Below are 21,920 nucleotides of genomic sequence, written 5' to 3'. Positions count from 1 at the left end.
AAACTATCCACTGAATAAAATTATATTCCTTTTTTTAAGATTAGTTGGCAGTTTTCCATTGATTGTTTGTTATACTTTAATCCAATCCATGTTAATTGTTTCTCATATTGTTATTCTATGGAGATTAGGATGATGGTTGAATACTTAGAAGTTCATCAATGGTGGAAACGGGTAGGTAGTTTTTTTTTTTTCAGTTTTTTTTTTTTTTTTTTCAAGATAAAGTAGTTTTTAAAATATTTATAATTTAGAAGTCAAGTATTGAACGGATAAGATTAATTATTAATATTTAAACGGTTAAGATTAAAATTAGTTACAATGGCTACATTTTTTATGTAGCCATTGAATAGTCTTCCCCAAAATGTAATATTAGCACATGTTTCTTTATTTTCGTCCTTTTCATTTTCATCATGCTGGACGCTTGTTAAGCTACTTGTTTTTTGAACTTTTTTTTTAGGGAATTGCATTCAAGGCTATACACTTATACTTACGGTTGATCTTTAAGTCGTCACTTTAGTAGTCGTGGGTCTTGTTTTTGAGCGAGTCGCTTTTAAAATGAGTTAAGAAAAAGTTGTGTTGTCTTGAGCTTGTGCTGATCTTTATTAAAAGAACCTATGCATAACATATATAGCCTATTTTCTATATCGTTTGATATCAATGTGTTCCTAATTAGTTTTTATGCATAGTTAATGACATTTTCCACTCATGTTGTGTTGTGCTAATGACAACTCTTGTGGGGCTATGCCATTTTAATTTAATATCGTATGTTAATCTTGGTGTTGATTAGATCCGTGCCTAGCTCTAGTTGTCACCCAAGCCAAGAAAACACTATTTATTCGTACATACGAAACATATCCATATCTAACATTCAATTGTTTTCATATAAAAAAGTTTGAAAACCTGGTAAAAAGAAACAACAAAAAAAAAATGAATGCCTAATTATCTTAACGACGTTGTTTACTAGCAAAATTCTCAGCCTACTGTCCACATCAATAAATAGAACTGTTTTTTTCAGTAATCAGTCCAAAACTAAGAATATAATTACTAGTTAACAAAGTTAAACCACCAATTAAATTTATGGTTTGTGGTTAAATGAACCCTTGATTCAATCACCATTAATTAATTTAAAATTAGTAGTTTACCTAGGACAAAATTGCTAATTCTAGTAAATGAATTAGCATTTGTGTCTAAGGAAAATCAATAATTCAATTTCGACTCAGTAAAAATAAATAAAATCAATATTTTCAATGGGGTGGGAGTAAAACTAAATTTAATCGATATTTATAATGAAATTTTATCAAGTTTTACCCCATAAATGACTCATATTAGGAACAACTACACATGGTTTACTTATGGATTTTTTTAGTGTGTCATTAAGTATATAGTTATTGAAATATATACTTATGGATTATTGATTAGTTATTATTCATTGATGATTACTAGTTATTTATTTAAGTAAATTATAAAAATATTATATTTAATTATAATTTTTTCTAACGGATAAATCACAAAAGAAGGTCAAAAGAGAAGTGTGAATAGTGAAAATGTCGAAATGATGCAATTAAATAAAGAGAGAAAATATTTAACAAATTATATAAAATTATTTATGAATTAACAAATTACATTACTATTTAATAATTATAGAAATAAATGATTTTTCTAATAATCATTTTGCCCCGGGCCTCCAAATTGTCAAAATCGGCTCTGTCCCAAATCTGGTAGTTCTCTCGTTCAGAGATACACCGATGGGATTGACAAGCTAAGAAATATTTTTGGGAGAAGGGAGGAAAATGGTATCAAATGTACCGGTTCAAGGACATGTACAATTTCAACTCAATCAAGTCGATCCTAGAAATCAAGGAAATCCACAGATGCAGAACCTCAACCTGAATTTATTGTTTTAACCCTAAATACCATTGGAGATGGTGAAGTACTCAAGGTTCAGATGAGGATAAAAACAGAGGATATTTACATCAATGGTTCCAGATTAGTTCATGAGGATGAGTGGCGTCCAAATTCTCCGCAATATGGGTCTTTGAAGACTGTAAAAGTCGGTCCAAGTGCATTCCATGAAGCTGTGCGAGGCCTTCATCACGAGCTTCGGAAAAAAACACGTGACACCTACCCATTTGAGAACTATGTTCATACAATTTGTATCCACATCTCCGAAGCGATACGGTTTTTTCCGATCGAGAAATTTCTAGTAGGTTTGATGGCTAAAGGCCATGATGACTGCTTAAATGCACAACAGATTCTACTGATACATCACTGGGTGTATCTTGCAAAGCAAATGAGACAGGTACTTGATAAGACGAAGAGTGAAGCACAATTTAATGAAGATGAAAAGGTGGAAAAATTGGGGGTTAGGTTTGAAGATCTGGGTTGTATAATCGCAGTAGTGAAAGCAAAATGAGTCTGCAATTCAGCAACTTAATCTATATACATGTTGCTAGGTTTTGGTAAATTTTTTTTTGTTGTCAAAAACATAGCAAACCCATTTTGGGAAGCACCTTGAATAGAGAATGTCAACAAGCAATAGCTTATATATAGATCTATAACAATGTAAGTGAGCAATTTTACTGATATCATCTCCTGCCTATAACTCCATAAGAGAGTTTATCTAGACCATGATGACATATGGTTTTAATGGCCACTTAAACTTTGAAATACAAACATTTCTGCCTTATAATGATATGCTTTCATTCAACTACTTTAAAAATACAACAGATTATTGATTTTCACACACACGTGACTTGTATTATTATTACACCAGAGTTTTCTATAACATGTAAATCTAATGCTGTTATACACTGAGATGAAAATACAATCTCTGCCGGAATAACAGGTACACAAATCCTATTATACATCAAGAATGTTTGCCATCAAAAATGCTCTAATTGTACATTAAACACAAAATAAGGAACATATATACAGACCTCTAAGTACCTATGTGCACTGTGGCCTTTGAATGGCAAATTTAGATCACATGCTTACAGCCAGCTGCGACATTCAATGCTCTAGCAAACTCAAAAGTTGAGAACTATGGCTGTACTTAACAGAAGGCCGGTGAAAGTAGTTGCACCTATGAAATTCAAGCTGCTTTTGCTTTAAAATATAATACCAGTTCAAGAATCTTCAGTTTTAACTGGAAGCCAGCTATTCCCAGAAGCAGGAGTTTCTTTCCTTGAACGTGAAACAAATCCAATAACATATCCGACAAAAGCACCAAGTAGCAAGACACTCCCTCCCTTTACAAACTGGGAGAAAATGGGTGATGCCATTCCACCTTCTAACACTGTGTCAGGAAACTCTGTTTTCTCACCACTAGCAGAACCACTACCACTCAAAACTTCTCCAGTTGCTAGAATCTCCACTGTATCATGCACTTCTCCATCATGATTTCCCACATAAGAAAGCGTGAGCTTCTTCTTTGTGGCAACAAGCCTAGTATAACCAAATTCACCCCCGCGATATATTGACCTCTTTGGCTGTGGAAATATAGGAAGGTCAGTGTGTTCTGGTCTTGGTTCCCAGATAGGCTGCCAGTCCTGCCCCGCCATTCCAATCACAACGTGCAGAGGATATCCACCTTGCTTCATCCCAGACGAGTCCATTTCTCCACAGGTGAAATTGTTCAATGGACAAAATCTTTCATACCTATGCACATGACCCCACAAAGCAAGAGTCACATTGTTCTTCACAAGAAGAGGTTCCAGGTGCTGCTGCATCTTTTCTCTTAATGGAGTATCCCTAATCTCATTACTTGTTGTGTACATAGGTCGATGTCCTTGGACAACAACAAATGGTGTCTTCTTCCTATCGACATTTTCCAAATCATGCTCCAGGAACTTGTACTGGGCACTACCCTGTAGGAAATTGGTCTCGGTCGAAAAATATACAAAGTGAACAGACCCCATATTAAATGAATAATACAGATTCCGGGTGGCTGGTGCACGAGTCCCAGTTAAGAATGAAGAGTTTCCAGGCATTTTGAATCTAAGACTGTAGGGTACACCACATTCACCACCACCATCCTTTGCATAAGCTGCCCATTCTGGTTTCCAAGGTTGTTGAGGCCAATCATATTCATGGTTTCCAATGCAGACATGATAAGCCATCTTGGAGGCAACTGGCTCAATTTGGTTAAAGAAGTTGTCCCATATCCAAGCATATCCTCTTGCATAGCTGATATCTCCGATATGTGATATAAACGCAGGCTTGTTCCCAAGAGCTTCTATGTCACGAAGGATCCATTTAAGAGTGGATATGCTTTCATCTTGAGTACGGATAAAGGTTTTATATGGTGTCGCAGTTCCCATATCTCCAAACATAAAAGCTACAGTTTCATCGGAATCCTCATTTCTTGAGACAAAACTATAGGTAGGGCTCCAACCCCCTGAATCACTCCCGACCTTCAATCATCAAAAAGAAACAACTTCAGTGACATTACTGACCTTATAACATAGAATAAAGTGCATGAATCTCAAAGACAGCAGTCAAATCGAAGCCATGAAAGCTGAATGTAGAAATCAATAAATCTTAATGGCGCAAGGTGCTCTTAAACATAAAAAGTTTCCATATGACATAAACACATAAAACTTCACAACTTAGAACAGGGTCTAATCGATCCACCAGCTAACTTTGCCAATTGATCAGCAACTACTTTGCACAAGAAGTACACTTGCTGTGAATTTAAGTCGAAGTCTACATTAGTTTTCGATATTGATCAATCTAACACATGATTTTAACTCCAGTACAGTAAGAAACAAACCAAACCAAATATCCAGCATAGTAATTTAACTATATGTATTTTTCGATAGCAGGATGCACATCATACTCAAGATCAAATTAGCTTCTAACTATCAAACTAACAACCAATCATATCATCTTATATATCTATACCAAGAAAACTAACATTAAAGCACTGAATTCAATAAAATAAAACAAATATAACTATGAATTATACCTTATAATAATATCTCTTCCCTCCCTTCAAATTAGTCATAACCCCATTAAAAATAAACCCAGGATCTCTCCACCCAACACTCTGATTAGCAGGACCATCACACATATCCTCAACCTGATATCTCTCCGCCATCGTCGCCGCCACCTGTCTGAGCTCATCTTCCTCTTTACCATACTTCACAACCCTCTCCCCACCATCCCCCGCCACAAACACCACCCTCATCTCATCCTCCCTATCAGTAAACCCCAAATGGACCTGCTCCGGCCCATTAAGCCTCTGAAAAGACACCTCCTTGGATTGGGCCAGAAGGTGCTTGGTCCTTGGCAATGGGTTCCTATCATGGTCCATTTTTGTGGGGTCGACTTCCGATTGAACCCATCGGAAGATCCGAAACTGATACGGGTGTCGGAGATTGATCAAGGGAAATGAGATTGACCCAAACCCGGATTTCCATGTTGATGATGAATTGAGGAAGAAATACCCGATGAAATGATGGTGGTGTGAATCGGGTGGTGAGTAGAGTCCGACCCAATCGAGCTCAGATGGGTCGGATATATCGGACCATTCGAGCTTGATTGTGTCGCCGGATTTGGAGAGAGAATCTGGGGTTACTGTGATTGTGGGTGTTGCGATTGAGAGAGAGAGGAGAGAGAAAATGAGGAGAATTTGGAGGTGGGTGATCATGGTGATGTGGTTTTGAATTGAATGATTCAGAGATGATGAGATGAGATTTGAATTGAATTGGCTAATTTTGGAATTTTATTTGGATCTCATGAATGAATTTTGGGTTTGATATGAGTTTAGGTAGGGTGGAAAGTTGAAAGTGGTGAGTCTATTGTCAAGAGTGTGATAGGTTGGTTAATCACCAATGAAGCTTGTATATTCAGCAATGTGCTTGGCATATTCTTTTTCTAATGAGATCTATGATCCTATGGGGGGTATTGGACTATTGGGGGGAATAAAAAGAAATTTATAACTCTATCGGATTTGCAACGGTTGCATTAGATATTTTGATGAATGGTGTTAAGCTCGGTCAAGGCTTGTGTGTAGGAATTCTTACTAGTTTGATGATCAATTACGCTCAAACCATAATTAGAAGCATAAAACTTACCGATTCTATTCCTTATTGGCCAATCTTCTCCAACACATGGACAAACACCTTAATCCATGTGAACATTCACTTTATTCACTTGACAAGTATCAAGGGATACTTTTAAGTGACACGTACTTTCATATATCCTACATTTTACCAATACCCTATACCCTCACGTCATATATACGATTTATTACTTTTTATAAGCATTTAAAATACTTCATTCTCTATCCAGCATAGTTCACTTTAATTCCTTAACCAATGGAGCGAGTTTAAAAAACACCAAGGGTAGTTGTCTAGTTGACATAAATTGATTGTGCAAGGATCAAACCGGAACAAAGAGACACATCGACCCTAAACAAAAGTTCCTTAGCTAATTATTCGGAACAACTTCTTGATTGATTGCTCATTAATTTATGGATGATATGAGTTTTAAGTTACCTAGAGAGAATAAGTACGTGAAATGCCAAAGGATAAAAAATAGGAATAGTGGTATCTCAGCCACCCGTGTTTAACGAAATTTGTTTCTCTAGTGGCAAGTTTGTAAGCTTTATTTGTAAATGTCGGTCAATGGTTAGCTTGCTTAAAATAGTAAAATAAAAGAAAAACGAAGGAGAGGCATGTAAGTTGTGTCTCAATGGCATGAGACTTGGTTTCTTTCACGCAATAGCTTCTCCGTAAGACCACCAGTTTACCTCTCCAATAATTCCAGTGCTAAACGACATTAAATTGTTGGCCTGCCTTTCTTCTTCTTACCATGTATAAGTGTAAAACTGGATTTTTTTTGCGTTAGAATCAATTCAAGGGGATATTTTATTTTATTTATTTATTTTACATCAAAATACAAAAGTATTAGAAAAAGCAATTAAACTAATTTGGAAATTATTATATAGACAATGAATCAATTACCTTTCCTTTTCTTCAAAAAAAAAAAAAAAAAAATCAATTACCTTTCTTAGCTTATAAGTTCAAATTGATTTCGATAATTTTTTATATAAATTGAAGTATGATTTTATTTGAACCTTAATAAGTATCTAGCTATGTAGCAGCACTTCGGCATTGTTAAAAACTAAAATACTAGTCTTTTTTAGCAACACAAGACCTATGCAAAGAATTGAATAAGTATATTACTTACTAAAAATTAGTACTTCGTATGAAAAAAGGAATAAAAGTGATGTATGTGTTCGACATCAACTTTTATTTTGAATAGATTACATACATGTCATGTTTTGACTTTAAATCTAAATTGTACGTAGAGTTTAACAAAAGAAACAGAGTAATACATCTTTTTACTTTTAAATGGCCTATTAGTGTTTCACTATCATTAATAAAACTAACTTTTATAATAATGTATGATGAGCCTAGTTACCTGTAGACTTTAATTAATGGGTGGTTCCTACAGGCGGATGCACGATCCACATGGTGCATCCGCTGCGGAATGTACATTATGTTGTATCATAATGTACATGGTTGTAGAAAGAACATATTGTTCAATTCTAATGTACATGGTTGTAGAAAGAACATATTGTTCAATTCTAATGTACATGGTTGTAGAAAGAACATACTGTTCAATTCTAATGTACACGTGTTATATTCAGCTCTTAATTTCTCTCTCTCATAAAATATTCATTTCAGTTCAATTCAGTTCAGCTCCAATCAGTTCAGTTCAGTTCAGTTCAACTCAGTTCAGCTCCAATCAGTTCAATTCAGTTCAGTTCAACTCAGTTCAGTAAATGTGAACAGGCCCTAATAACTAATCTATCTTTGTACTTCCCATTGCATTATCTAATTATTGTTATTTGTCTTATTCTTTCCTCCTTAATTCCCGTGTAATTTTCCAAAGAGGAATGTAATTTAGGGACGGAGGGAGTACAAGATTAATTTTAAAGTACAATTAACGTTTTTTATTCTTATTAGTCTTATTGCAACAATCAGTTTGTGTCGAACTTGTATCAAGTATCCACTTTCAAATCTAAGAACAATGAAGTAGCCGAAAACTAATATCTACTCTCAAATTTAATAGCAACTCGTTGACAATTAGTAACTACTGCCACATCTAACAACTAGACCCATAGTTATCTTATACTTCTACTATACATTGAGCTTTGTCAAACAAACATGACCTAAAGTTATCTTTCTTTACGATCTGAGTATTAACTTAGGCCCCGTACACTACTTCACCTTAATTTTGCTGAACTGAAATTATTTTTACTAAACTGAAATTATTTTTGCTGAACTTAAATTATTTTTACTGAACTTAAATTAATTTTACTAAATTGAAATTATCTTTGCTGAACTGAAATTATTTTTACTGAACTTAAATTAATTTTACTAAATTGAAATTATCTTTGCTGAACTGAAATTATTTTTACTGATTTTCTGTTATAATTCTTCTTTCAGAAAACTGAATTTTATTGAACTGAACTTATTTTTACTGAACTGAAATTAATTTTACTGAACTGAAGTTAATTTTACTGAACTGAACTTATTTTTACTAAACTGAAATTATTTACTTAATATTATTTTTTTAAGGTGAAGAGAATAGGGCCTTAGGCCCTGTTCTTTTGACCTTCTGGGCAGGGTAGAGCAGAGCAAAGCAGAGCAGAGCAGAGCAGATTGAAGCAGAGCAGAGCAGAGCAAAGCAGAGCCGAGCAGAGCAGAGCAGATTTCATTAATATTAATATTATTATTATTACTAATATTATTATAATTACTAATATTATTATTATTATTATTACTATTATTATTATTATTATTTTTATTACTATTATTATTATTATTATTATTATTACTATTATTATTATTATTATTACTACAATTATTATTATTACTACTGCTACTACTACTACTAATACTACTACTATCATTAAATTTTATTATTAAATATTAATTATAATTAATAATATTTATATTATTAAATATTAATTATATTATTATTATTAATATTATTATTATCAAATATTAATTATGTTATTATTAATATTATTATTATCAAATATTAATTATATTATTATTAATATTATTATTATTAAATATTAATTATTATTATTATTAAATATTAATATTTAATAATATTATTATTATTAAATATTAATATTTAATAATATTATTATTAAATATTAATTATATATTATTATTATTAAATATTTATTATTATTATTAAATATTATTTATATATTATTATTATTAAATATTAATTATATATTATTATTATTAAATATTTACTATTATTATTATTATTAAATATTAATTATATATTATTATTATTAAATTTTTATTATTATTATTAAATATTATTTATTTATTATTATTATTAAATATTAATTATTATTATCATTAAGTATTAATTATTTATTATTATTATTATTATTATTAAATATACATTATTATTATAATAATTCAATATTAAGTATTAATTTTAAGTAGAGCAGAGCAGAGCAGATTTCAGCAGAGCAGATTTCAGCAGAGCAGCTCTAAAGAACGGGGCCTTAGTTGGCGAAACTAGCATATAAACAAAAGATAAAAGACTAGAATACTTAAATTTTATATGGAAAAATAATCAACAATTAATAAAAAAAAAGGAAAGAAACTAAAAATTTTTAGGGTTTCCCCACTTTTCTATAAGCTTATAAATCAATACATGCTAGGATTATTGAAAACCGAGTGAAAAAAAGAAAATCATCGTACAGCTATAAAATCAAGAAAGACAGAAAAATACCAAAGTCAAAATACCACTTTATATTCAAAAACCGTGACAATTCAACGAACAACAAACAACAACAAACTACAAACTCCCCTTATTTTTTCTCTCTCTAAAATCTTCCCTTACTTTCTCTCTCTACCTTCTTCTTCTTCAACAAACTATGATGATGACGAACAAAATCTCCCTCCTCTTCACAACCACCATAATCTTCCTCTTCATCTTCATCTTCATCCTCCCTTGTTCATATTCTCTCTCTTCAAATTCAAACACCCTATTTCTTGAACCCTCTTCAAGACTATCATCACCATCTTCGCCTTCGCCGCCTTTTCGACATCGTTATTGTGCCTCTTTCCCGTCTAAATACCCACCTGCAATATGTAACACTCAGTTCCGGCAGTACCTTATGTTCCCTCCTCCTCCTCCACCATCGTTGTCGTCGTCTTCGTCATCATCATCGTCAAATTACGACTCATCATCCGAGATTGACCCCCGTTTCGGTGTCGAAAAACGGCTCGTTCCTAGTGGTCCTAACCCTCTTCACAACTGATCATATCCACCAAGTAAAAACGACGTCGTTTTGATCTTTATATTTTTTTAGTTAATATTTTGTGTTAGTTTGAGTTCTTGATTTATTGCGTACGTAGGATATTATTAGGGCGGTATGTTACGTAATTACGTACTGCCAAAGAAAAAAAAAAATTAATAATAAAAGTTCGTTTTTTTTTTTTTTTTTTTTTTTTTTTTTTTTTTTTTTTTTTTTTTAAAATCATCTCCTTGTATGCCCTAGCATACATTCGGCCGGATTTGGAATTAAGATCGATCCTCTCGAGTTCTTTTTCTTCCGGTGAAGTTTCTTGAACCCGAGCGCGTTCGTAGATTAAATCAATATGGTACGGGTGGAATATCGTACGTGATGGTGGAGTGGTGTACCCTATTTCCAAGCTTGTTTCTGTAAATTCGAAGTTGAGCAAGGGAAACAATAATGGAAATGGTACGAGTTATTTTTTTAAATTTTGATTTTTTAAATATTTTGTTATTAATTTTAGTTAATTTTAAAAAATTGGGTGTAATTGAGAAGATCAGAAGATTCTCATGGGGGGTTCCATAAATATAGGAGGGTGGAAGTAAATGTACAAGTTAGTAGAAGAAGGTAGTGGGGATGAGATAGTTAGGATCTTGTGATTAAAAGGGCAATTTTGTCATTTTATTTTTTGTTTTTGTTTTTGATGTTCATGAGGAGCTCATTGTGGCATTTAATATTATCATGTAAAGTTCCTTTTTTTTGGGTCCATATATCCAGTGTACTAATGATGATATTATTAATGATGATGCAACTTCAATTCTTACTTTGTATATATACTCCTATGTTTTTTCTGTTTCTATATTATTATTAAGTTTTGTTTACTTAATTAGCTAGATACTTAGTTACTTATGTTAATTGAGTTACTATAATGGCATAAGAATACTAGGTTTATTCGTCAAATTCCTAGCTTGTACGGAGTACGTACATCCTTTTTAGCTTCGTTGATCTTGAATCATTGTTCATGTTAAATGCGCGTATACATTGGAGTACATTATTAAGACTAGTACAAGTAATGGATTACGGGGTATAATATTTATGTATGAAAATTTCCTCTTAATGATGCTTCAATTTTGGAGTTATGATAGATCTCTTTATTAGATCATACGTCAGAGTGACTTATCTATTTTAAGCTAGCGTTATAATTTGTATTATTAGACAATATACAAGAAGAACAATGGAAAATGTTGGGTCTGTGTTTGTGTGGCCAATAAGTAGTTTAAGGAGTACATGTATGATGTATGTACACCACTAAAGTGAGAAGTATTGAGTAAATTCAAGAAAAACTTGTGCAAGTGCCATTAATAGTTTTGGTGATTAATGACTTAGGGCCTGTTCACATTTATTTAATTTCAGTTTAGTTCAGTTCAGTTCAGTTCCAATCAGTTCAGTTCAGTTCAGCTCTTAATTTCCCTCTCACATAAAATATTCATTTCAGCTCAATTCAGTTCAGTTCAGTTCAGTTCCAATCAGTTCAGTTCAGTTCAGCTCCAATCAGTTCAGTTCAGCTCAGTTTAGTATATATGAACATGCCCTTAGTTTGCCAATCTATATCTACTTCCTTCTAGTGCGTTCATAATCACGGAATGGTAATTTTCCCTTTATAGCATAATTATCAACAACTAATGGAATCATATATTTAGTCTTTTGAAATGGTAAACATGTTGAAAATTATTCTTTTACTAGTTTAGGACCCGTGCCATGCACGGTAAGTCCAAACCAAATTATACATTAATTATATAGCTATATAACAAACAAAATAAATAAAAAAATATCAAAGATATGCAATGAATATCGGAGACCTAATTAAATTATGAATAATACAAAACGTAAAACATATACTATTTAAATAAAGTAAATATATAAATAAAGTAGAATAGTAAACTAAAGATAGTTGATCACTAATCGCTTTAAAAATGTTTCAATTTATCTAATTTATTTCATAGAGTATATAAGCAAGATACACATAGAGTCCATAACTTGTGATTATGTCAACAATGTCTAGTCCAATTTCATCATTAACTCCAGCAGATGTCTCGTCAAAAAATAAACAAATTTAATCGTCAGTTTAAGAATAAATTTAGGGCCTGTTCATATTTACTGAATTGAGCTGAACTGAACTGAACTGAACTGATTGAAGCTGAACTGAACTGAACTGATTTGAACTGAACCGAACTGAAATGAATATTTTATGTGAGGGGGAAATTAAGAGCTGAACTGAACTGAACTGAACTGAACTGATTGGAACTGAACTGAACTGAACTGAACTGAAATTAAGTAAATGTGAACAGGCCCTTAAAGGCAATGGTATCATATTTGTTTAAAAGAAACAAAATAATTTTGCATGATAATAATTAAGACTCTTATTTCAAGTAGACTATAAAATAGATTTTATTTTATTTTATTTTATTTTATTTATTTTATTTTATTTTTAAACTTGTAATTAACTTTAGGCCCCAAAAGTGCTTCAGATGATATAGCCAAGTAGTTATGCAAATGCCATGTCAAGAAGAAAAAAAAGTAGTTATGAAAATGCAAAAAAATGAAAACATCAACAACCAAATTGAATAACAAATGTCTCTGACAATGCAATAGAACCTGTAAGGAGTATGAATACTAAGATTACGGAAATTGATTTTGGTACACCCTTATGTGAGTAGAGCATAGAAAACTGTACTCTCACAATACAAAGAGGTGTGCTAAAATAATTTCCCTTAGATTACATACAACATAGCACCATTTCCAAAGAAGCAGTTTCAATAGGAAAAGGTTTTTAAGGTACAATCCATAACCATGATTTGTTGCCATGATAAAAAGATGTTTGTGGCTCAAAAACACATTCATTCATAGATTTGGATAAATTATTGAAACTTAACCAAAAAAAAAAAAAAGTTTTGTTTAATTAAGTTAAGTAGTATGAAAATCAAATCAATAGGAAATTATGTCATATAAAATCTAATCATTTTGTGCGTATTATATCAGAACTTAACATTTTGTATGTGCATTCATCTAACTATCTAAGATTTAATTTGAAAGAATAGTACTGTATTGTGTATATATTTTCATAGTATGTAAATGGCCTAACTGGTTAATTGCCTAAGTTGTAGGCTTGCAGTTGACTTGTATTGTGTATATATTTCCATAGTTTGATAATGAGAAATCAAGCAAATTACATTATCTTTTATAATGATTCACCAAACCATGCATAGTTATATTGTCCATTATTATAGTAAATGTAATGATTCACCAAACCGTGCATATATTGTGCTATTGTTATAGTAAAGTATTATATAAGAATTCTATTATTGTGATATTGTAAATAAGGAATTAATTTGATTCATTATTAAAGAATAGTGGTATAGGATATTTCCTATTATTGTGATATATTCACTACTGTTGAATAGTTCCTAATATCTACATGTGTGAAATATTTTATTTCAAATATATTCAATGACAGATTTGATATACTAAGCATATAGTTTAACTAAAATTATAGAGAAATAATTTATATTAGGTATGAGATTTTTTTACCCAAAAAAATAAAAAAGGCTTTTGGAGGGAAAATGACAGAATCAGGAAATGACACGTGTCATTTCTGGTGTCTGTTTTAGTATTATGTTATTGATTGATGATTGATGAAGATAGATTTTTGCTAATTTAGGATCCTATCCTCTTCAATTTGAACACGCACGGTGATTTTCAATAACTATTTTTTAAATTAACACTATATTAAAACAAAAAAAAAATCAACATGCGTCAGTTTTGGCAAGTTTGATTGAAGTATCCATAGTTAATTATAGTAGAGTATAAATTGATTAAAATTCCAATCATAAATTATTCAAAAAAAATAATTAAAGTTTCATTAGTTGATGTGATATGTGCATTTCATTATTGAAGCTTGTAGCTTAGCTTCTATTACATATAATATATAAAGCTTCATGAAAAATTTATAATCCTATTGTAATAAACATAGTACGTACTACATACATATATAATTTGTACATATATAATGTCATTCCTAAAACGAATACTCCATGTCACTAATATGATAAGAATATTTTTTTATTCCTAAAACAAATACTCCATGTCACTAATATGATAAGAATTTTTTTTTTTTTTTTTTACTTAAGTAGATAATTGTCAATATGTTTTTTTTGGAAAGACACACTAAATATTTTATTATTTGCACCAAAAAAAAAACTAAATATTTTATTATGCTTTATATATGTAAAGGATTTATTTGTTATATAATTTTTTTTTTTAAATTTAAAAAAAAGGACACACCAGAAAATGACACGTGTCATTGCTGGTGTGTCTTTTAGTATATAGTTATTGATTGATACTCACATATTATTCATCTATGCATGCCATAGTATCTTATAGATTTTTTTTTCTAGAAATAGCTAAACACATTTATATAACCGTTGTTTTTCGTGAAATTTATGTCACCCTATTTGACATATAATTTGTGTTAATTAAGGTCCAAAATTTCAACACAAACCTCTTTTATCTGGCCGGTTTTCAATTAAAAGTTGTAATGTGGGTTAACTTTTAAGTCAGTGGTCATTTTCGTAATAATGATCATATGTAGTGTTAAATTAGTAGAATGTGATGTATAATTTGGCTTCATGATCATCAAACATACTTTAGTGGCTAATTCAATATTCCACTAGTATGCCGACTAATAAATCATTAGGTTATGCTCACCATAGTCCATAACATTATAGGAACGATCGAAGTGCAAATTCGTACATACTAGTATAATTTTTGGTTTGCTAATTGTTGTGTGCGTGTATGACCATTATACTAATGTTAGTTGCCGCAGTGTTACGCACTTATACGTGAATGTCATTTAGTTTAGTTGGTTGAAGTATTGGATGTGTGATATCTAATGCTTGAGATGAAATTTCGTTTATATCATTTTTCTATCAATGAACAATAGTTATTGCACAAGATGATGTACGACATATACCTGTCAATTAATCTGGTTTTGCCATGACAGTAGTAGACATCCATATTCAACTTTGTAGTACTTTCACTGTGAGAAATCCGAAGACTTAAATCAAGCATGAAAGTTGTGATATATGAAGTACTACACTTTAAAAATGGGCCATATTTTTACATCCTTGCAATTGCATGTCAGTTTCCATTTTTATTTGTTGCATGGGTTCCTACAATACCTACCTTTTCCAAATCTATGAGCAACAAATAACAAGATGTAATTGTAAATTATAATGCCAAGGCCAAGGATGATAATATTCTTGTTATTAATATTTTGCAAGGTATAGTAAGGTCCAGTGCCATTGGATGATATTATGGAACTTCTTGCCATGTATCTATTGCAAAGCTAATCGTGTAACATATTATGTTGCTTTGGCCATTTAGACATGCCGCTCTTCAATTGGCAACGATAAGTACGTGTATATGTAGTACGGAGTATATAACTTAGGTAAAAAAAAAAAAATTACACTACACTAAAAAAAAGGATTTATTTTAAAAATCAAATTCATTATTAAAGAGGCATACGACACCTACACATGAACTCTAGATTAACAAATACAAAGAAAACTGATCATGTAGATGTTTCCTTCATCAAAACTACAACGGTTAAATAATATTCACCATTTTGCATCGTGGTATAACTCTCTCTATGCATTGTGGTACTATTCTCACGCATATTATTGAAATTTCATTTAGGAGGCCTAAGGCCTAACGATTAAACCAAAAGAAAACTAGTTTTCACCACCCCTAACGGAATTCGTTAGTGGGGCCTACCATGCACATGTGTCAGTTAAAAACCGTAAACACTAACTCAGCCAACACCTCCTATCACCAACACCCCTACAGCCCCACCCCCACCGTAGGCGTCCCATACCCCATCCTACCCTGCTGCCGCCACCCCCATAACACTCCCCTCCCTTGCCCTAGAAAAACTATCGAGATTTAATACATTTGGGTACATCTAGAAATTGTGTACCCAATAACCGACTTTTACGAGAAAATCAAAGTTTATGCAAGTAGTAAAAAAAAAATAGTCATTATTAATTTACAATATTTGTTTATCAAGGAGATAAATTGAGACTTGCTCGGATTTTACCAAATTGAAACGAGAGAGACCCAAAAACGACGAGTTTATGTTCATCATACCAGTTAATACACGAGACAGACTCAGCGAGCACTCATTTTTCACACAGGGTGGAAACAGAAGAGAAAGAGAGATCACTCCACTTAACACCGACACTCTCACTCCACATTGCTTGTCGAAATTACGGAAATCAAAGAAGCTCAATCTTCACCAGAAATTCATCTATTCTTCGTTATCATTATTTTCGATTAATCCCCAAGATCTCATCCTTTTTTAATCGATTGTTTGATTGATCAGAGAAAGAGGGATTACAATTTGAATTAGTGTTGGGAAATGGCGAATTGGCCTCCTGCAATTCTGCTCTTCGCCCTTTTAATTCCGCTGCTTTTCAATGCCGTTTCATCTAAAACCCTTAAACGTGATGGTAATTTTCTCTATTTTCTGTGTTTTTATTTTTGGGGTTTGATCTAAAATCCCTAAATTGTTGATTGATTGTTCATTTATGATCATTTATATATTGGGAATGAGTGATTTGTGTTTGATGCCTTTGGAACTGGAAAAGATCCCCTTTTTTGTTATCTGTTTGATCTATTGTGAAAGATAGGGAAACGGGGTTTCTCTTTTAAGGATGATATGTTATTGTAGATTTTCTATTTTAAGTGATGTTGATGTTATTGGGAGGATGTTGTTACCATTTTTCGAAACAAATTCCGAAATTGTGCTGTTTATTTTGTGTGGAAATTAATCTCCTTATTCGAGTTTGAGGTGTGGCTTTGTATATATCTTGTTTGATTAATTAGGGTTACAATGTTGGAGTTCAAGCGTTGTTTTTATTGATGGATGTACTTTTCCTGTTTTGAGACGAGCAATTAGCAATGATTTGGAGCATTGTAATCTCGATAACATGAATAGATTGTGTGCTTCTGATCCTTCATTAGTGAATTAGGCAGACCTAAGTTACGGCAAGGTAGGTGGTTTGATGTAAGCTGCTGTATCTATGAACCGGCAAAGATGCTTTCTTAGTCCAAAGGAGCTCCCCAAAATGGAATTTGACTCTTAATTCAAGAGGCATTCCATTTGTATATGCTTCTGATCCTCCATTAGTGAGTTAGGCAGACCGAAGTTACGGCAAGGTAGGGGGTTGGATGTAAGCTTCTGTATCTTTTTTTTTTTTGAAGACATGTAAGCTTCTGTATCTATGAAATGACAAAGATGCTTTTTTAGTCTGAAGGAGCTCCCCAAAATGAAATTTGACTCTTAATTCAAAAGGCACCCCATTTGTATATATGTATATATATATATATATATATATATATATATTTTTTTTTTTTATCAAATGCTTGATGTAGGCTTGCTTGGACTCCCTTGGTCTAATTGGGTTCTTTTTGTTTAGGGTTTCTTGAATGAGTTTTAAACTTACCGAGTTATGTATTTGCAGTGAAAGCATTGAATGAAATAAAGTCATCACTTGGATGGAGGGTCGTTTATTCATGGGTTGGTGATGATCCATGTGGAGATGGTGATTTGCCTCCTTGGTCTGGTGTAACATGTTCTGTTCAAGGGGATTATAGAGTAGTTACAGGACTGTATGTCAAACTTTCTCCTTCTTTATCATAATTTTTTTTTTTTCTAGGATTATGCAAATGTCTCTTATTTTTGAATTATTACATAAAGAAAAGTGCTATGCAAAAAGCATTTCCTCCTTAATAAGAACTTTTTTTTTATAAGGTTTTTGCATATTTTTACGAATTCAAAGACAGAGGAAAGAATTGATTTTGGCTTATGATTTGCAATGTTTATTTAACTTGCAGGGAAGTTTATGCAGTGTCAATTGTTGGTCCATTTCCCATTGCTGTCACTAATCTGTTGGATCTTCAGAGGCTGTAAGTGTCTTTATTGCCTTGGTTTACACTATTAGCATTCATAGCTGCTGATGACCTGAAATCCATTATTTACATAAATATGCTTGCATGACAGGGACCTCCACAACAATAAGCTGACTGGGCCAATTCCTCCTCAGATTGGACGATTGAAGCGCCTGAAAGTTCTGTATGACCCTTATGTCCTTATTCAATAATTTTGGTTTTTCCATTGTTTTGATATTCTGTGCATGAATTAAGAACTATATTACTTCTAGATTAGTGGACATCTATTTGAAGTTTTCCCTTGATTATTTATGCTGTTGTACATAGTGTGACTTTCCTTATAATTTTCCTATTCATGAAGAGTCAGCTTGAGACTTTAGTTCCTTCCCCACAATCTATTATAAAAAAAACACGTGAATTGGTACACATTGGATTAGTTTAACAAAACCAGATGGCGAATCGCTTTTTTGTATCCATTGTCTGTACCAGCATGTACCGTAAACTAGCAACACTAGCAGGCAGTAATGAGAACTATTTCTATTAAAGTGGTTTTTGGTGACAATAATGAGAGTTCTTTAAAGTGCTTTGTGGTGACAATCATTAAATTCTTGTGAAGTGGTTTGTGATTGTGTTTACGCTTTGTTGGAAACTCGGGGGTTTATTCTAGAGAGAAAAGCTTCAGTTTTAGTGAAACAAAAACAAATAAGTTGAAAGAAAGACATGATGGATGCTATTGATTTGCTTGTCAAGCTGAAATAAGTTAAGGATCATTAGTATTTTAGATATTGTTTCTTGGGTATGGAGAATTGGAGATGTTGATGAATATTTCACCCTTCTATAATCTACAAAGACATAGGAAAAAGGGGAGATGTAATGGACCTGATGTACACACTTGAGCCACCATTACGGGTCTACACTTGAAGGAGGAAACAACTTGAGACACAAGACAGCATGGCATATGTGGACAAAACTCATTAATGAAACTCTTAGGGAGGGAGCAACTAGAGTTTTGCAGAATTAATACTCTGATTGAGTAGTTACAAACATATTTAATATTAGGTTATCTTTTTGTTATCTTTTTGTAATGTGCTTGATTATAAGGAGAAGTAGTATAACAGGAGATGGCCTGAGATTAGTGATATTTTTTTTGTAAGGATGAGACTAGTAGCCTCAAGTAACTAAGGAGAGTAATAGCCTCAAGCTATCTATTGTGGTGATCAATGTATAAAAAGGCCCTCAAGGCGCAATGAGGTGATGAAGGTCCTGCTGCGCCTAGGGGTGCCCTGGCCGCGCTTCGGTGCGCCTCTTTGAAGTGAGGTACACAATATAAACAACTAAAGAAGTTTGCCTATGTGTGCCTCATGCGCCTTAAGTGCACCTCATGGTGCTCCTCATGCGCCTCTTTGAATGTGGCTCGCCTAGATAAAAAAAGGCTCTCTACCCTAATCACCTAGCGCCTAGGCGCGCCTTACAGGAGAGTGTCCTGAATCTTTATTTTTTATTTTTTCAATGAAATATCTACTGATATATGTAAGGAGGTAATAGTAGATAAAGGGTGTTGGCTAGTAAAGATGAGGATGCTCCACCGGTTACCTGGTTATACTAGGGATATGACTTATGAGCACAAACATGAATGATGTCTGATATGGGTTAATGGTCCGCATTACCTCAGTTGAGGAAAAGATGAAGCAAAGTTTAGAGATTTTGGAACATGTATTCATATGGATGTGATGCCTTAATTCTAAGTGAGGAGGTGTAGAAAATTCAAGATACCATTAGAGATAGGGGTACCTAGAAGAATTTGTAGTGATTGGGCTGGCTTTAGCCCCTATACACATGATGACATGATCTAGGTAACGATCCTTCAAAGGACTTTATGTGGTGATCTAGAATTTGTGGTGTTTAGGTTGGCCTTTAGCCCCCTATACAGTGCATCCCCAAAAAGGATTCATGTCCCATAGCTCTTTCAGCTGTACTTGTTCTTACCGTTTTATTCAAAAAAGTCTTTGCTTCCTTGTGCTTCTGCCTTTTCTGTTATCACTTTTCACCCTTTACATTGTACTCCATATATCTAACTTATGTTATCAGGATATTTTTCTATTAAGGAATAGTAGTATACTAGTGTATTGACACAAAATGGGTGTCACTCATTTACAGTTGAAGGACTAACAACCATAGAATCCCATGTCCCTGTCGCCAACTTCAACATTTGAACTAAATTTTTTTTTATTATTTATTTATTTATTTTTTTTAAAAAAAAAAATTACAGCCAAATAATTCCCAAGCCAAAGAAACATTGACAATCTTATTTACACAATCATGAAAGAATGTCTAACATCTCACATGAAGCTCTTGGTTCAAACTGTACGAAATATCATGCAGGAGAATTCATGGTGTTAACAAGCTATGCACTCAAAATCTGCTGACTCCTTTCCTTCCATGTCATCGCTAAATTGCTGAGGAATCCAGCTTCTGTACCTCCTAATCCATTTGTCCTTGACTTTTTCTCCTAGGCAAACAACACACATCCGACGTGTTACTGCTGAAGTGACCAAAACCAAAATAAATTATAAAATCATAGTCTCGAAAAAGTATACAAGGACAACGAAGCAATAGTTGGTCAACTGATTTCTTTTTACCTTATATTTGGGGTTGATGTACCAACCCTCCCAGTTCTTTCTTTACCTTATGATTTTATTTTATTTTATTTTTCTTTATTTTATGAGCTTTCTTCATCAAAATCTTCCAAAGAAATTGGCATTAGAAAGAGTCTGGAATCCATATATTCTCTGCAGGAAAATCACATTTCTCAATCTCTGCGAGTAAGTTGTGGTACCTGACGTACCTCCTACTAGAATTAAACAGTGCATCACCACCATCATTCCTTTAAACTTCAGTGCCATCCCCTTCAGGATCAAAATTAATAATGGAAAGCAACTCCAATGGCCTGACAACAAAGCTATGATATTCCTGTTCTATTATCATACAGTTTTAAAGGCAAATCAAGTTAAAATGCTATGAGCTGTGGAGATAGTGTTGGCCTTTTTTTTGTGATTATAGTCATTTTATCTGCTTAGATAATCACATATTCTCAAACTTGGTGTTTTTGCCTTGTAGGAATCTGCGATGGAATAAGCTGCAGGATGTCCTACCCCCTGAGATTGGTGAACTGAAAAGTTTGACACATCTGTAAGAAATCTTGACTAACAACGTACAATTTCTTTGTTTGTTGCTGTTTCTTTGTATCTTTTTTGAATTGAAGATGTTAAATTCTACCTCCACAGATATTTGAGCTTTAATAGTTTCAAGGGAGAAATTCCTAGGGAGCTGGCAAATCTTCCTGCACTGCGGTATCTATATCTACATGAAAACCGTTTTGTTGGGCGAATTCCTGCAGAATTGGGCAATCTGCAGAATCTTCGGCATTTGTAAGATTTTATAAGCAAACTATTGGTTTTTTTCACCCCATTATGATAATACTCTTTTCTTGATCGGTAATGATGTTACAATCATCACCATTTTAAATAATAATAATTCTCTTCTTTGTAGGGATGTTGGTAACAATCATCTAGTTGGTACAATTAGGGAACTCATACGCATTGAAGGGTGCTTTCCTGCCCTTCGTAATCTG

At 32.8% G+C, this 21,920-nt stretch overlaps 2 protein-coding genes across 2 annotated transcripts in view; one reads left to right on the top strand and one right to left on the bottom strand.

The window, feature by feature from the left end:
- Positions 1-2,672: 2,672 nt before the first annotated feature.
- LOC145602129 (putative inactive purple acid phosphatase 2) lies at positions 2,673-5,873 on the bottom strand. The gene is made up of 2 exons (XM_081658290.1): positions 4,964-5,873; positions 2,673-4,409 (listed from the first exon to the last, which is right to left on the bottom strand). The coding sequence occupies exons 1-2, from the start codon at positions 5,645-5,647 to the stop codon at positions 3,123-3,125; spliced, it is 1,971 nt and encodes a 656-aa protein (XP_081514416.1). The 5' UTR covers positions 5,648-5,873; the 3' UTR covers positions 2,673-3,122.
- A 10,650-nt stretch (positions 5,874-16,523) lies between these two features.
- Positions 16,524-21,920, top strand: part of LOC145601027 (uncharacterized) — a 6,675-nt gene continuing 1,278 nt past the window's right edge. Inside the window, exons 1-7 of the mRNA XM_081656933.1 lie at positions 16,524-16,848; positions 17,863-18,010; positions 18,236-18,307; positions 18,402-18,473; positions 21,407-21,478; positions 21,574-21,717; positions 21,839-21,919. Of these exons, the coding sequence (XP_081513059.1) occupies positions 16,758-16,848; positions 17,863-18,010; positions 18,236-18,307; positions 18,402-18,473; positions 21,407-21,478; positions 21,574-21,717; positions 21,839-21,919 (680 nt within the window). The 5' untranslated portion in view covers positions 16,524-16,757. The remainder of the gene's footprint in view (positions 16,849-17,862; positions 18,011-18,235; positions 18,308-18,401; positions 18,474-21,406; positions 21,479-21,573; positions 21,718-21,838; position 21,920) is intronic.

This window comes from Chenopodium album, chromosome 21, assembly GCF_948465745.1.
Source record: "Chenopodium album chromosome 21, dcCheAlbu1.1, whole genome shotgun sequence".
Classification (NCBI taxonomy): domain Eukaryota; kingdom Viridiplantae; phylum Streptophyta; class Magnoliopsida; order Caryophyllales; family Amaranthaceae; genus Chenopodium; species Chenopodium album.
This window is presented reverse-complemented; position numbering and strand designations above follow the sequence as displayed.

Bases quoted from the DNA above. Each gene is read 5' to 3' on its own strand.
- LOC145602129 (XM_081658290.1), bottom strand. From the start codon at position 5,647: ATGATCACCCACCTCCAAATTCTCCTCATTTTCTCTCTCCTCTCTCTC. The intron at 4,410-4,963 runs GTATAATTCATA...TGATGATTGAAG, and splicing joins GGAAGAGATATTATTATAAG to GTCGGGAGTGATTCAGGGGG.